At 47.4% G+C, this 13,964-nt stretch overlaps 5 protein-coding genes across 6 annotated transcripts; 4 read left to right on the forward strand and 1 right to left on the reverse strand.

Annotated features, from left to right (window-relative positions):
• Positions 1–518: 518 nt before the first annotated feature.
• Positions 519–1,821, forward strand: BDCG_02558 (fructosamine-3-kinase; the record flags this gene model as incomplete). Its single annotated transcript, XM_045418103.1, has 3 exons — positions 519–708; positions 865–1,603; positions 1,725–1,821. The coding sequence occupies 3 exons, from the start codon at positions 519–521 to the stop codon at positions 1,819–1,821; spliced, it is 1,026 nt and encodes a 341-aa protein (XP_045274759.1).
• A 548-nt stretch (positions 1,822–2,369) lies between these two features.
• BDCG_02559 (uncharacterized protein) lies at positions 2,370–3,029 on the forward strand (the record flags this gene model as incomplete). Its single annotated transcript, XM_045418104.1, has 2 exons — positions 2,370–2,613; positions 2,734–3,029. The coding sequence occupies 2 exons, from the start codon at positions 2,370–2,372 to the stop codon at positions 3,027–3,029; spliced, it is 540 nt and encodes a 179-aa protein (XP_045274760.1).
• A 1,176-nt stretch (positions 3,030–4,205) lies between these two features.
• BDCG_02560 (beta-1,6 glucan synthetase) lies at positions 4,206–9,243 on the forward strand. The gene is made up of 7 exons (XM_045418105.1): positions 4,206–5,604; positions 5,892–6,992; positions 7,122–7,296; positions 7,373–7,474; positions 7,530–8,052; positions 8,125–8,605; positions 8,741–9,243. Exons 2-7 carry the CDS (start codon positions 6,394–6,396, stop codon positions 8,790–8,792), a joined length of 1,932 nt encoding a protein of 643 aa, XP_045274761.1. The 5' UTR covers positions 4,206–5,604; positions 5,892–6,393; the 3' UTR covers positions 8,793–9,243.
• Positions 9,244–9,855: 612 nt separating this feature from the next.
• On the forward strand, positions 9,856–13,068 carry BDCG_02561. Of its 2 annotated transcripts, XM_045418107.1 has the most exons (5): positions 9,856–10,194; positions 10,298–10,491; positions 10,678–11,500; positions 11,558–12,075; positions 12,263–13,068. In XM_045418107.1, the coding sequence occupies exons 1-3, from the start codon at positions 9,876–9,878 to the stop codon at positions 11,209–11,211; spliced, it is 1,047 nt and encodes a 348-aa protein (XP_045280093.1). In that variant the 5' UTR covers positions 9,856–9,875; the 3' UTR covers positions 11,212–11,500; positions 11,558–12,075; positions 12,263–13,068. The 2 variants fall into 2 exon arrangements, with proteins under 2 accessions (XP_045280093.1, XP_045280092.1); XM_045418106.1 differs by having other exon boundaries at positions 10,678–12,075.
• BDCG_02562 (uncharacterized protein) lies at positions 10,414–13,940 on the reverse strand (the record flags this gene model as incomplete). Its single annotated transcript, XM_045418108.1, has 4 exons — positions 10,414–12,589; positions 12,829–12,983; positions 13,053–13,266; positions 13,598–13,940. The coding sequence occupies 4 exons, from the start codon at positions 13,938–13,940 to the stop codon at positions 12,363–12,365; spliced, it is 939 nt and encodes a 312-aa protein (XP_045280094.1). The 3' UTR covers positions 10,414–12,362.
• Between the last annotated feature and the right edge of the window lie 24 nt (positions 13,941–13,964).

Raw genomic sequence — 13,964 nt, forward strand, 5'->3', positions numbered from 1 at the left:
CTGTAACCCCCGTTCAAAAAGAACGACGACTAGTTTTCGTGTTATGTACCGATCTGCCTCTCATGGCCATCGTAACAGATGCCAGTACTCCGTACCGTGGAACTATTTATATTGTACACACCCAACCCACCCAGCCAATGCTGACGACGTCCATATCATTTCTTGACACAATAATAGCACAATGCACTACGAGTTGTTTCTCAACTGAGCATGTCTAGTCAAATAAGAACATCATTAGTTTAAGTCTCCTTTTGCGATCGTTGCATGTCCTTGGCATTTAGTTATTGCGTCATAGCCTAGTATCGTCGTCCCTCTCGATGCTTCAAGCCAGCCGCCGCCTTTCAGCACCCAAATAAAAACCGAATAAATGAACATTTCCCCTCTTTTACGTGGAAGAACACTTCAAAAATTCAAAAGGAACCTACACCTAAGCAATTGGACCGGTGCCTCTGATGGTTGGCCTCATGCCAATAGTCCCGTCGACCCATGCAACGTGAACAACACAGAAATATCCTGCCATGAAGCTCGACCAAGCAGTGATAGACCTCCTCAGTCTAGACACAGCAAATACCACAGTAAGCCGCGCTGGGGGTGGCTGCAGCAGCGCGTCTGCTGCTAAAATAACTACGAAACTCGCGGATGGAACTGAAAAACGCTTCTTCATGAAGACCGCAACGGGAGAGGAGGGGAAGGTAATGGTGCAAGGTAGTAACTAATAAACCCCCCCCTCCCGGGCATTCCATATACTATATTTACAGTACAATTGAAATCATTCCTTAATTCTCCTTTTAACTCCCCCCCCACGAGAAGCCACCCCTACAAAAGCATAAGAAAATCACACATAACTAAGCTCAAAAATAACAGGTGAAGACGCCTCCTTAAAAGCCATCCACGCCGTCGTACCGACTCTCTGCCCCCAATCATTCGGCTGGGGAGCCTTCTCCTCCCCTTCATCACCGCCAACTTATTTCCTAGTCGTCGAATTCCTCGAACCATCCTCACCCCGCAACGGCAGCCCAGACACATCCCACCATCAACAAGAACCTCGCAAATCCCTCGCAGAGAAGCTAGCACAGCTACACACAACCCCAGCTCCCGTGCCCGACGGCTACTCCGCGCCTCAATTCGGCTTCCCCGTCCCAACCTGCTGCGGCGACACGGCACAGGATAACTCCTACAGATCCTCCTGGGCCTCCTTTTACGCCGAGAACCGGCTCCGCTTCATCCTACAGCGTGCCGAGGCGGGGAACGATTTGGGCGGCCAACGTGATGGCGAGTTACGGCGGTTGGTGGAGCGGACGATAGCGCAGGTTGTACCGCGGCTATTGGGGGATGAGCATCTGAATAAGGGGCGCGGGGTGACGCCGGTGGTTGTGCATGGGGATCTTTGGTCTGGGAATGCGGGGCGAGGGAGTCTGGCGGGAAGAAAGGTTGAGGAGGTGATATTTGACCCGTCGGCGTTTTATGGGCATAGCGAGTATGAGCTGGGAATTATGAGGATGTTTGGAGGGTTTGGGGGTCGGTTTTTGGAGGAGTATCATGAGCTGTGTCCAAAGACGGAGCCGGTGGAGGAGTATAAAGATCGGGTTGCTTTGTATGAATTGTAAGTTGTTTTTACTTTTTTTTTTTCTTTATTTTACCTTCCCTTTCTACTTGGAATCTCTATGGGATAACTAGATAGAGTTGACTTTGGAGGGAATTGACTGATTGTTTTGGCTGCGCAGGTATCATCAGCTCAATCATTATGCGCTATTTGGGGGCTCGTACCGATCCGGGGCAATGCGGATTATGGAGGAGCTGCTACAGAAATATGGATCTTGAGAAATCCACTAGCTAGCTTGGATTGTCAATTAGACAATTTTTGGAAGATTTTTCTACTGCAATTACTTTGTGCTTGAACACTTGTAATTCTGTTCTATTTTTCAGGACTGAATCAACCGTTGGAATGATCGCGCGATGACCTCATAGCGCTGTGGAATCACATGACCTGTCTTTCGTTCAAGCAAAGAGTAAATAAACAGCATCCAGTTAGTATCCATTGACTCTATAAACATTGAAAAGGGTGCTCTAAAAGGCACTGAAGGAAGAAAGGAATGAGGAACCAACTTCCGAGATCCTTAAGAATAAAACCCCGCTTCATCCACCACTGCATCAGTATAAAACAGGGACCAACGCCGCGCAGGCAATTCCCCGCGCCATCCTCACTGCAGCTTCACCTCCACCACGTCATTGGACTCTGCCGTCACATTTCCCTCTCCTCACCCATATACCGCAACCACAGCCCACCGGCCAATCCCCCTTCCTCACCTCTTCCATCATCGTCACCATCGTCATCATCATCATCATCATCAGAAACAAAAAGCACAATAATGTCCTCCGACGACGCCTACGCCGCCTTCCTGGACAAGGCAAACGAAGACCCCTGCAAAGATACCCCAGCAACAAATCAGCAACAGGAAGGTTTTGTACAGACAAAAACTACAGATGCGGCTGCGGCCGTCCCCACCGTCCTCCGCGACGTGGAGATGTACTATACCTCCGACACAGACGAGGTCTTCGAGCCTGTTGTGCTGGACTATAGCGGGGCGGCGCAGGGTCGGTGGCCGAGTGCTGGTATGTTTTTGGTTCTTCTCTCTTCCGGCTTCTTCGTTTGTATAATATATATATATATATATATGCATTTTTTACAATATATGACATATGTAAATCTAAACTAACCGCGCCGAAAAACAGACGAATTCAAATCCCTCATCCTCCCCAGCTCCTCCGCGGCAGAAACAGCAGACATGCAAATAACAATCCTAACCCCTTCATCCTTCGATCCGAAAAACCAATACGCTACGGTCCTGCATGCGGTGAAGATGGCGGCGGGCGGGGGCGGGAACGAGCAGGATATGGAAAGGGTGGAGGTGAAGGTGTATCGGGTGCAGATGGGTCGGACGAGAGTGGAGTATTGGGTTGTTGGACTGGATAGGAGTGGGAATGGGGGAAGGATTGTGGGGTTGAGGGCGAAGGCGGTTGAGAGTTAGAGAATTAGGGAAGGCTGGAGATAATGGATTGGATCAGATTTGGATTGAAGGGTTTGTAAAATTATATAGTAACTAAATCCCTGTATGATTTAAATATCTATTTAGCGAAGGGAAATAATGCTAGTTATGATTACGGATATGGGATATTAATTAGTACAGTACTACTTCGAGGGTAATTGGGAATGTTTCCCCTTGTCCTGATTTCAGTATGATATTCCATTCCAGTGTATCCTGTAGTATCTTATCGAACCTACTAAATAATCCAGGGAGGAAAAATCACAATATACTGAAAACTGGCTGATGGTCAATAGATTCTAGCCCGCACAATGACTTATACCCCCGCAATGCGCGTGATGGGGCAGGTTCAGTCCAACAAATATTTATCTGTAGAACCAACAACTTTTGGCCCCGTTACTCTCGCTCCGCTCATCTTCCCTAGTTGGCAATTCTCTTCTTCCCTTTCCAGCCGCCCCTACTCGCTCCCACGGTATCCTCCCTCTCTCTAGCCTGAAGGAAACCATAATATTGTTGAGCTTCTCGGTCAAGCTGTTTCAGGACTAGTTCTATGGAAGTAGATCTAGCGCTTGCCAGGAATAAGGGGTACCTACCGTCTGTCAGTCGAAATGAGCATCCCCCTTCTTAGCACACATAAGCATGGCTGATCGTGTTTTCGATGCTTTGGCGTGACTGGCACCATCACTGACTGCTTGTTGGGGGCTTGTGCACCCGCTTGGGCAAAACTTTCCAAAATGTCCCTTTAGAAAATCTCGATGGTGATAGAGAAGCTCGATGGTTTGTTACCCTCTCGTTGGTCTCCTTTTAATTCTCTGGCTTCAGTGGTCCGTCGATCTTCGACCATCGGCATTCTCATAAATATGCGAGGTGGTCAGATACCATGACCTATGAGGCGCTGTTGGAATTCACATTTAGAAGCTGTGATAGTGGCCTGTTCAGCACGAAATTGTAAGCCCGTCCAACAAAATAGGGAACCAATGAGAATTGACCAGTTTACAGCGTAAGTTCTCGACAAAAGTTTCAACAAAAGTTTCGACAAAAGTTTCGACAGACGTCATCATCATGGACTGACTGACTCTCTTAGAGTTGCCTAAATTCCATTATCGCGGGGGAGAGAGAGGCGCGATTACCTAATCCTCCCCTCCCTCTTTTTGCGGGTATGTAATGTATGTAGTGTACAATACATACATTACAGTACTATGGTTGCGACCTCTGTCAGCAGTATGTATGGTATAGTTGATAGGAAAATGTGAAGGATCCATGGCGCGGATGGAGTACTCAGAACACCAAACAGTGGGATCGTTAACTTTATATATCTGAGTGCGGTGTGGCAGACAGCGGATGGGATGTTAGGGCTACCTCCATGAAATAATAGCGAAGAAACTGCTGGCTTCCGCGTCATTGATCGAGTTTGACATATTCGGTCTTTATTGGCAACATAACATGCTCCACGCTCCACGCCTGAAACATCCTGTTTGGGGGAGGAGGAGGGGGAGGTGATATTTATTTTACGCTGGCTTTGGTGGAGCAAGATCGCAGGAAGTTTTTCATTCTTGCTAATGTGGCAGTTAATAATTAACATTTTTTTACTGTTGGAAACCAGACCCCTGATCTCCGTGGGTTGAACCTTGCTGATGTCACTGTCTCAGAAATTGGCGCATTGTTTTGTAGGCGGATACATAAAGCTTGGATGGAAGAAGTCATAAGTCATGGAAGGGTGTGTCTCGCTTCTCTCTATGCGCGCCTAAAACCAGGTTTTGTTCCCAGGTTTTACTTTATTTTTCTTATATAGTTACCTATTTATTCAATTGACGCAGCACATGAACATGTACATACATCATACATACATATATATGTATATATATATATATAGGGAGAGTACAATTATTACAATATTACTACTGCTAATACACGCATACTGCTGAGTAGAAGCTGCGACGGGGCATACGTCAGCTGTCATTTATAGTTATCCCGCCGTTTTCTTTCTTTCTTTCTTTCTTTCTCTCTTTTGTCTGTCTCTCTGTCTGTCTTTCTTTCTCTCTTTTGTCTGTCTGTCTGTCTGGTCTGGTCTGGGCCAATCCTGGCTCAACGGCGCTGCTCTGTCCACTCTCGTTCTTCGGACCACGCAGACTGCATTGTATCACCCTTGATCCCGCCCCTGCATCCCAGCCGTAACAGCCGTCGAATCAAGAGGAGAGAGTACTTTATAAAAAGAGCCCAGAGAGTGATCACTGATCAGCCACCTGATTAGCTTCTCACTGGTCTCCGGCACTACTGCAAACTCCCGCTGGTTTCGCGGCACTTGTCAAGGCCGATTAGCCTCCTGCAACGAGCACTCCTCCACACCCAAATCATCGTCAGGTTCACAACTGCTGGGGACTCCGTCTGCGGGAGCGTGAATTGAGGCACGGCACGCATACTGGATCAGCCTGGCTGTTGTCAATTGATCAATCGAGTCAATCCATCCTCTGCCTTGCCTTGCCTTGCCTATCGACGCAGCCTACTAGAAAACGGGCAAGAATTCTGCTGGTATTCACTCAATTGGTAGGACAGCTGCAAGGTACGCCTTTCATCTCTTTTCGTTTTATCTGATGTCCCCTTCTCTCCGTTTATGATTAGTCTTCTTTGTGACTCGTTTCTCCATTCTTGTTTGATCTTCCTTCGTGGGATCGTGGCTTGCAGAGGGCTTCGTTTCACACACACACAAAAACACTCTCTTCGAGTCCCTTTGCCCCGTTACTTAACCCCCATACTAGCCCCTTCCCTTCACCTGGCTCCCAGAGTAACCCTCTGTGCCATTTGATCATTATTCCTACTCTTAATTTTTTCCTTCTAACAGCCTTCTAGTCTAGAAAAACTGAGATATCGTTCTCTTGCCGCTCGTTTTATCTGCACGTGCCGTCCCCGTCTGTCGTTACAGATCGCCTGCTCGGCACGTTGTATCTTGTCGTCGTCTCCCCGGCTACTCACGACAAGCATCGCATTTCACATTGCGCGACTGGAGAACTTTTCTGGTCATATTCCTAGCCATTCTTAGGTCTAATTATGGACCTGGTGGAGTCAAAAAAATAATCAATCGGTTCACCCTCGATTTCTCCCTCTTCTAGGACATGGTCTTTCCGGAATATTTGGTCGTGTTGGGTTTCTCCTCTTCAGATATTTCCCGGTGCTTTTTCCATTCCTTTTTGGCCCCTGTCGGGTAACGAAATTCATCGAGTAGCGGAAGGGGGACACGGTTGCCCTATTGCAGGAGTCTTTCCTCAATCCCGTCCGATTGGGAAGGGACGAAAAATAGTACGCAAAAGTGACCCACTAATCGACTTTTACCTCGACCAAAGATCTTAGCACCATGCGACCAAAACAAATTGGTAAAGCTCCTCCTACCGAGCTGACGCCCACATTCGAAGTAACCTCTGGCCAGCCGGACCCTTTCTTAACTCCAAATGCCTCTTCTTCCTCCCTGATTTCCCCTCTGCAGCCTCCTTATTCCCCAGCCTATCGACCGGTCTCTTCGCATGGCACTGACTCCTCAGAATACCTGGCACTCCCCAATCCCCCGCAGCGGCAGCGCGACGAGAGGCATGGCTCAGCTGAATATTCGAACTTACCGTCACGAGTAACAAGTTGGAGCTCGGAGGGAGGTGTCGTTCGAGAGGGCACCGGGTATGCTTTCAATCCAATGTGGGAAAGTCGGAGTCACTCCCGAATAGCCTCAGACGACGACCCCGTAACGACTCAGACTGTCGTGGAGAAATATGCCATTTTTCCAAATGAAAATCTGCTGATGTTTCCCGAGGATGTAGAGAAGGATGACTATTTGCATAATCCGGACCCAAACGATGAGGATAGAGACTGCACTGTTTGTACTCGGAGAGGTGCCGCTAATGTGCTGGGGCTCGCAGCTGTGGTCTTGGGGAGCTTGTCGCTTCTCATTATTTATCCCATATTGTACGAATGCCCTTTTCCTGAACACAACGTTATCCAAAATATGTTGAAAGAAAAAAGAAGGACAGAAAGAAGGGGAAAAGAAACAAAAAGGAAAGGATGATGGATTTACTTACACACTTTTTTAAATAGGACGCTTATGGAGAGGTCGCGCCCCAATACATCCGTTTGTGCTGGCAATCCGCTGTGTTTGGATGTCGGCCCTATTCCCCATCTTCAAAACATTCGAACATCCCTTATAGACCCGGATACGCCGGAGTCCGCTAAATCAAAGATATCTGCGGATGGGAAAAAGTGGAAGTTGGTGGTAAGAAGCTCTAATCCCTGACTAAGTGGCTTGGTTGGTGTGCCAAGACTAGCTGACATTCATTCGCGACTACTAGTTCTCGGATGAATTCAACAAGGACGGACGAACGTTCTATGATGGGGACGACCCTTTTTTTCAAGCCGTTGATATTTGGTATGGAGTGACGCAGGACCTAGAGGTAAGTGAATAGTCTTATCAATAAATATAAGTTTTGTACTTAACTCTATTTCTAGTGGTACGACCCAGACGCTGTTACCACCAAGAACGGGAAGCTCGAGATCCGCTTCGATGCCTTCAAAAACCACGGACTAGATTATCGGTCCGGCATGGTCCAATCTTGGAATAAACTGTGTTTCACCGGTGGGCGTTTGGAGGCGAGCATATCACTTCCTGGAAGGGGTGATACATCTGGGTTCTGGCCTGGGTTCTGGTCCATGGGCAACCTCGGCCGGCCAGGATATGCTGCCACGACGGAAGGGATGTGGCCGTATAGCTATGCCGATGTATGTGATGCGGGTATCACGCCCAACCAGAGCTCGACGGATGGGATTAGTTTCCTGCCTGGTATGCGCCTCCCCGCCTGCACGTGCAACGGCGAAGATCACCCGACCCCGGGTAAATCACGAAGTGCCCCTGAAATCGATGTTATTGAAGCAAATGTGCATGCCTTGGATCCGGACACCCCGTCCAATGTGGGAGATGTATCGCAGAGTGTTCAGGTTGCGCCGTTTGATGTGTGGTATATGCCTAACTTTGGTATATAGGCCCTTCTATATTCCTCTGATTCTTTCATTTACTCTTCTCTAACTAGCCACAACAAATTCTTAGAGTTCTACGAACTTTATGACCCCAGAATAACCACTATAAACAGCTATCGAGGCAGTCCATACCAACAAGCAGTCTCAGGCGTAACAAACTTAAACAATGACTGGTACGATGGCAAAGCCTACCAAGTCTACGCCTATGAATACAAACCCGGACCCAAGGGTGAAATAAACTGGTTCGTCGGCGCGGATAAGACCTGGAAAGTGGACGCGCGCGCCCTGGGGCCCAACGGTAACGTCGGCCAGCGCATCATCCCGACCGAGCCCATGTCGATCATCATGAACTTGGGCATGTCGAATACATTCGCGTACGTGAACCTGACTGGGTTGACGAAGTTAATGCCGGCTACAATGCGGTTTGATTACGTGAGGATTTATCAAGATCCGGATGCAGTGAGTGTTACGTGCGACCCGCCCGGGTGGGAGACAACGGAGTATATTAAGGATCATCTGAATGCTTATGAAAATCCGAATCTGACGAGGTGGTATGTTCGTGTTTGGAAAAATATTCTCTCTCTCTCTCTCCCTTTTTTTTTTTTTTTTTTTCTCCCTTCAACTTCCCCCTTTTTCTTTTAGAGAGCTGTTGTTGCTGACTGCTAACTTGTTTGGTGGTTTAATAGGGATGACACGGGCAACGCATGGCCGAAGAACTCGTTCATGCACGGATGTTGATGAAAGTTTTGCTATAATGTTACGTTATACCGACACGCTATACCGACACGACACGATAGGACCCAAGAAGATAAAAATGACCTAAACTAACATTTTCGATGAAGAAACGGACGGAAGTTGTAATTATTATACCCCTCGGTTGTTTATCTTCTTTTTTTTAAGCTCTTGGACCTTGTCTTGGTGGATGTTTCTTGTACTCTTCTTTTTTTCTCTGTGTATATTTACCTTTTTTTTGTTAGCTTTCTTGTATATTTTAGGGAGTGCGAACACATACACACTGTATATGTATGTACGTTAGTGACACGCGTCGGCGTCAGATTGACATATTAAGTCATTCCTGTGTACTATCATTAGCAGCTTGGGAGGGTTTTTCATTTTGTCTTCTGCTTTTTTTTTAATTTCATTTTCCATTTTTTCATCTGCTGAAAATGTAATTTTAAATAACGACGATCTTTGCAGGTCGGGAGCCGCACTAGACCCAATACAACCTAGCGTTTCTACCCCACACAACAACCGCCGCAAATAATAATAAATGATGACATCGCCGGCGCTTTGGAGCTTCTTACACAATTCCCCTTCCCATGACAGTGCTCATTCTTACCACACACGCATACCACGTTTCCCCATTCCCCTTTCGTTATTTCTCGTTGGAATTAAAAAAAAAAAGAAAAAAGAAAAAAAAAAGAAAAAAAAAAGACCAAAGCCGATGCGAGTTCGAGCTTGCCCCGCGCGCTCTTAAGCTACATTTTTACTAATTAGCCCGGCAAACCTTCTTTCCAAAGGGAGTGGAGTTGGACGGGGGGACGAAGCTTAGGGGAAAGGCCTTTTTTTGCATTGGAGTATTTTGATTGTGCGGGTCGGGTCGTGTAGTCGGTTTGATTATTTGTTAATTCCCAGCAACTGTCTTCACTCACCCAACGCAGGTTTGGTTGATTCCAACCGTCGTTCCGTCCTCGTTTCCGCGCGACGCGCTATACTCCTTACCCCCCGGGCCTTTTTTTCCTTTGCTTTGGAATTAATAAGGAAAAGAGAGATACTCAATCCCACTCAAAACCCTCCCGGGAAAAAAAAAAAAAAAAAACCATGAACGACAACCCCGCCATCCACCTCCCCGCAAACCTAAGCCCCCACGCCCGCCAAATGCTCGTCAACGCATACGACCGCGTCCTCGAAGCGCGCGCCCTCCTCTTAGCTGCATCGGATATCGACGAGCATACGGAGGCGCATATCCGATTAGCCCACGCGCAGGAGCGTGAACAGCAGATTAGGACACAGGTTCTTGGTGGTGCTGGTGGTGGTGGAGGTGGCGGCGGGAGTAGGAGTAGGAGCAGGAGAAGTGATGATTCAGATGTTGTAAATGCGGAGGAGGAGGCGGAGGAGATGGAGACGGAGGAGCGGTTGGGTGAGTGTCAATTACATATAACCACTTATCTTCCTGTAGTTATACAAGTCAATTCTGCTAAACTAACTAACAAAATCTTACTTTTTTATAAATAAAATCGTAGACTATAGGGGCAATCATACACCCACCAAAAACGCGCAATCACAGAACCTTTTCGGCTCTGCAGACTTACCCATCCATCCTCCACTGGTCGGCCATATGCGTCTCAAGTCCTACATGCGCGAACGTCGCCATGCTGCTCTCAGCGTGTTGACAGACCAGGAGCTGTTATTGAACCATGCCGTGGCCAATTATGAGGTTCGTATTGTTCTGTCTTGCCCATTTGCGGGTTTACATACTTGGCTGGATACGATGGGATTTACAAATATTCTTATGGAATTATCTCTACAATACGTTATGTTATTGGTGCAATATGCAACAACATAAAAAATCTTGCTATGCTAACCTTGGAACCTTTGTGCCGTCCGTTTTTAAACCGAAAAGACAATCCCCGAAACCCGCCGCCGCTTCCAACACCATTACATAGGCCTCAGCATGCCACAAAACTACGTACACGCCTTCGCCCTGCAGGAGAAAATCCTAGGACCTAAAAAGACGTCGTCTACATCTCAGGCTGCCGCTAGTAAAGCCAAGGGCAAGGGAAAAGCAGCCACATCCACAGATCCTACGCATACTCAATTCCCCCTTCCAGCTGCAACCATGACGACAGGCTCAACCTATCCTTTACCAATCGAATCACGCCTGCCCGTAGTTGATATTCTGGAAGTCGATGGCGGATGGCGGAATCAAGGCGCTGGGGATGAGGGGTATGGGTCGGTCGCTTTGCCTGGATCCGTCACTGCGTCTCCATCGGCTGCTGTGGCTGCTGTGGCTGCTGTGGGTGGTAGCGATGGTGGTAGGAGGGGGAGTAGGAGGGCAAGGGGCAGGGGCGGTGCAGGTGCCGCTGGTAATAGTGGTAGTGGACAGGGGCAGGGGAGGAGGAGGAGTGCGAGGCATTCGGCGGGCGCGGTTGGATAAGGCTGAGTGAAGGTGAAAGTGCGGTTGGTTAAGTCAGGCTTAGGTCTTTCGTTTCAAGTCTTTTTATATTTTTTTTTTAGTTTGTCTTAGGCAGCGGGGGACGACGTCACGGCGTAATGGATTGTGTGGGGTAAGATGCTTTTATCATGTCTATCATTTGAATGAGATCTGGCTGCGGAGTTCAGGAGCCTTCTGACCCTTTTATTTTTTCTCATTTCCTTTTCTTTTCTTCTTCTTTATTCTTCTTCCTTTCGCTGCTGGTTCGCATGGGGATGTATGTAACTAATAGGTATGTACATAATAACTTCCAGGATATATGGAAATAATGTTGACAAAAATGCCACAGCTTTTCGCGAGGGTGAAAACTCTGATCTGATTTCCTACCTCGGGGAGATTTTTGCACCAAGCTAAATAGCTAAATATACTGAATACCAGCGAGGGAAAGCAAAGGAAAAAAAACGGGGTACGGATACTCGAAAGAATTCAAATTCAGCACAGAAACGAATGGGACAAGGTTGACCTGCATGCATGCGTGCAAACTACCGATCCGTCCTTTTATTAGCAGGTTTGGTTCTGGAATATCGAGCTCGATTGGAGGGGAGTTCGATATGGTAGCTAGGAAAAACCATCGGTTCGGAACAGCTGGTGATTGTACATTTCCATTTAGTTCATTTTGAGTCGATTTTTCGATTGGCTTCGCTGACGACGGAAGGGCAATCGATGGCACACCGCTTTTTGAGCCGATATCCCGTCAAGATGGATATGTTGACAGTAACTAAAATTCACCGAGCAATTGCGAGTTAAGTTGCCGGAAACAATTCAGCTGGTCGTCGGTCACAAGGTCTACGGGGTATGGGGTAGGAGGTAAGCGTCCGGGTTTAACTATACCATCCATCGTCGACCGTTATGTTATTTTGATACCAGAGGATATCCGGAGGAAAACATTGCTATGCTCCTCAGGAGATTTAAAGCACAATCTCAGGCCGCGCATCAGACTTCATTGATCCCAGCTTAGTCCCTTATGGGAAACAGGCTAACATTCATGCGTAAGATCCAATATCTATATCTTCATCGCCTCAACGATTCCATCACCACCCTCATCGATCGGGTCGCACAACTTAACCACCGTAAGCCCAGCCTTCTCCAACAGTTCACGTCACTGCTGTGCCGTGCGCTCCATGCCGGAGTTGAAAGCCATCATTGTCATATCTAATTGTGCCTGGAACTGCGATGCCTCTTGTTCCCGGCACAACCATCTCATGTATAAGGAGCTTCGAGTAGCCTGGTGTCACTGCCGCTGTGGCATTTTCAAGAATCTCGAGGCAGTAAGAATCTGACCAGTCGTGGAGGATGTGGTGATAGAAGTAGACCCTTGCACCTATACGGTGTGAGCAGAATATATCTCACTTCCTTCCCCCTCCTCGATTCTCAACGGAGAAAAGGAGAGAAACATGTGAATGAAATAATAGAGGAGGAAGAAAGTTTGGGGAAGTAAATAGATGAGATGAGAACCCTCTTATTATACCTGTTACAGGCTGTTTGGTTCAAAAATTATATATGTAACCTTCTCAATCACCTCCTCCAAGTCTCCTGTGTCAGGACCTTTCCTACACCCACATCCACAATTAGGGCCCTGTCTGTAGCTGTGCCGTCCAGAATCTGGCTCTGCTCTGCCAATCAACCCAGTACTTCCGCGCACCCATTGTGTTGGCCATGAACATATTGAAGTCTCTGCGCAAGGATGGAGAAGAAACAATTCATTCGAAAGTGGTCTGTTTCAAGAAATAGTGAAAAAAGGGGGCGGGACTTTGAACTAAAAAATAGAATTAATAATTACTCACATCATTCGATGGCCAGCTGTAATTTCTTCTTCGGTCGTCATGGCTTCTGTGACCCGTGTCGCTTTCCATGTTCTTGAATCGACTTCTTCAACTAAATGCACTGCTGCTGCCAGAGGACGTAGAATAGCTCCAGATAGCTCCACCAACCTGGCCGATGTGACATGCCCTTCTTGAATGATGTGCTTAAATAGCTTCAAATCCACAGCAATTCGCGCTGACGGCAATCATGGGTTTTGAAAGAGTGAGCAAAACTCCAATGAAGATGGTGCAGCTGGGTTATGATACCCCTGAATTCCTTACTCTCTCTTCATGTAAATATCTCAGAGCTCAAATACTTACTCCGTACAGAGTAGAAGGCACTTAAAGAATTAATCTCTCGGACGCTCTATTTTATTTTAATCCGGCTTTCTTCACTCCATTGAGGGTTATGCATGCTTATTTTTATTTTTATTTATTTTATTTTACATTTTTTATCACCACATAACTCCAAAACAAGGTATATCAAATCGCCTTCTTAAATCCAAAGCCAACCTTCCATATCCTACTCGCAGCCATGCTAATAAACGAAGCCATAAGCAACGCGCCACACCACACAATAAGCCCAACCCAGCCGCCTCTGCCGCCCAGAATAGCCCCTGCAATGGGGTTACTCACGAGGACACCGCATCCCACAACGGCCAAGGACATCCCCAGCCGGGCACCAATCTTGCTCTCGTCTGCTGAGAGGTTCACTACGCCGGCGGCCGGTAAGCCCATGAAGGCGCCAGCGGAAAACCCGTAGATAATGTAGTAGGTGACCAGCCCAGACGAGTTCCTTATGACAATGAGGCAAAATGCCAATATCGCGCCGGTACAAGCGACGATGGTTTGCACATTGATCAATCCCATTTTTTCAGCGTAGTAGCCAGGGAT

Source organism: Blastomyces dermatitidis (assembly GCF_000003525.1).
Source record: "Blastomyces dermatitidis ER-3 genomic scaffold supercont1.3, whole genome shotgun sequence".
Taxonomy (NCBI): Eukaryota; Fungi; Ascomycota; class Eurotiomycetes; order Onygenales; family Ajellomycetaceae; genus Blastomyces; species Blastomyces dermatitidis.

Bases quoted from the DNA above. Each gene is read 5' to 3' on its own strand.
- BDCG_02560 (XM_045418105.1), top strand. From the start codon at position 6,394: ATGCGACCAAAACAAATTGGTAAAGCTCCTCCTACCGAGCTGACGCCC. The intron at 7,475-7,529 runs GTAAGTGAATAG...CTCTATTTCTAG, and splicing joins GAGTGACGCAGGACCTAGAG to TGGTACGACCCAGACGCTGT. The intron at 8,053-8,124 runs GTATATAGGCCC...ACAAATTCTTAG, and splicing joins GTGGTATATGCCTAACTTTG to AGTTCTACGAACTTTATGAC.
- BDCG_02561 (XM_045418106.1), top strand. From the start codon at position 9,876: ATGAACGACAACCCCGCCATCCACCTCCCCGCAAACCTAAGCCCCCAC. The intron at 10,195-10,297 runs GTGAGTGTCAAT...ATAAAATCGTAG, and splicing joins GGAGACGGAGGAGCGGTTGG to ACTATAGGGGCAATCATACA. The intron at 10,492-10,677 runs GTTCGTATTGTT...TAAACCGAAAAG, and splicing joins ATGCCGTGGCCAATTATGAG to ACAATCCCCGAAACCCGCCG.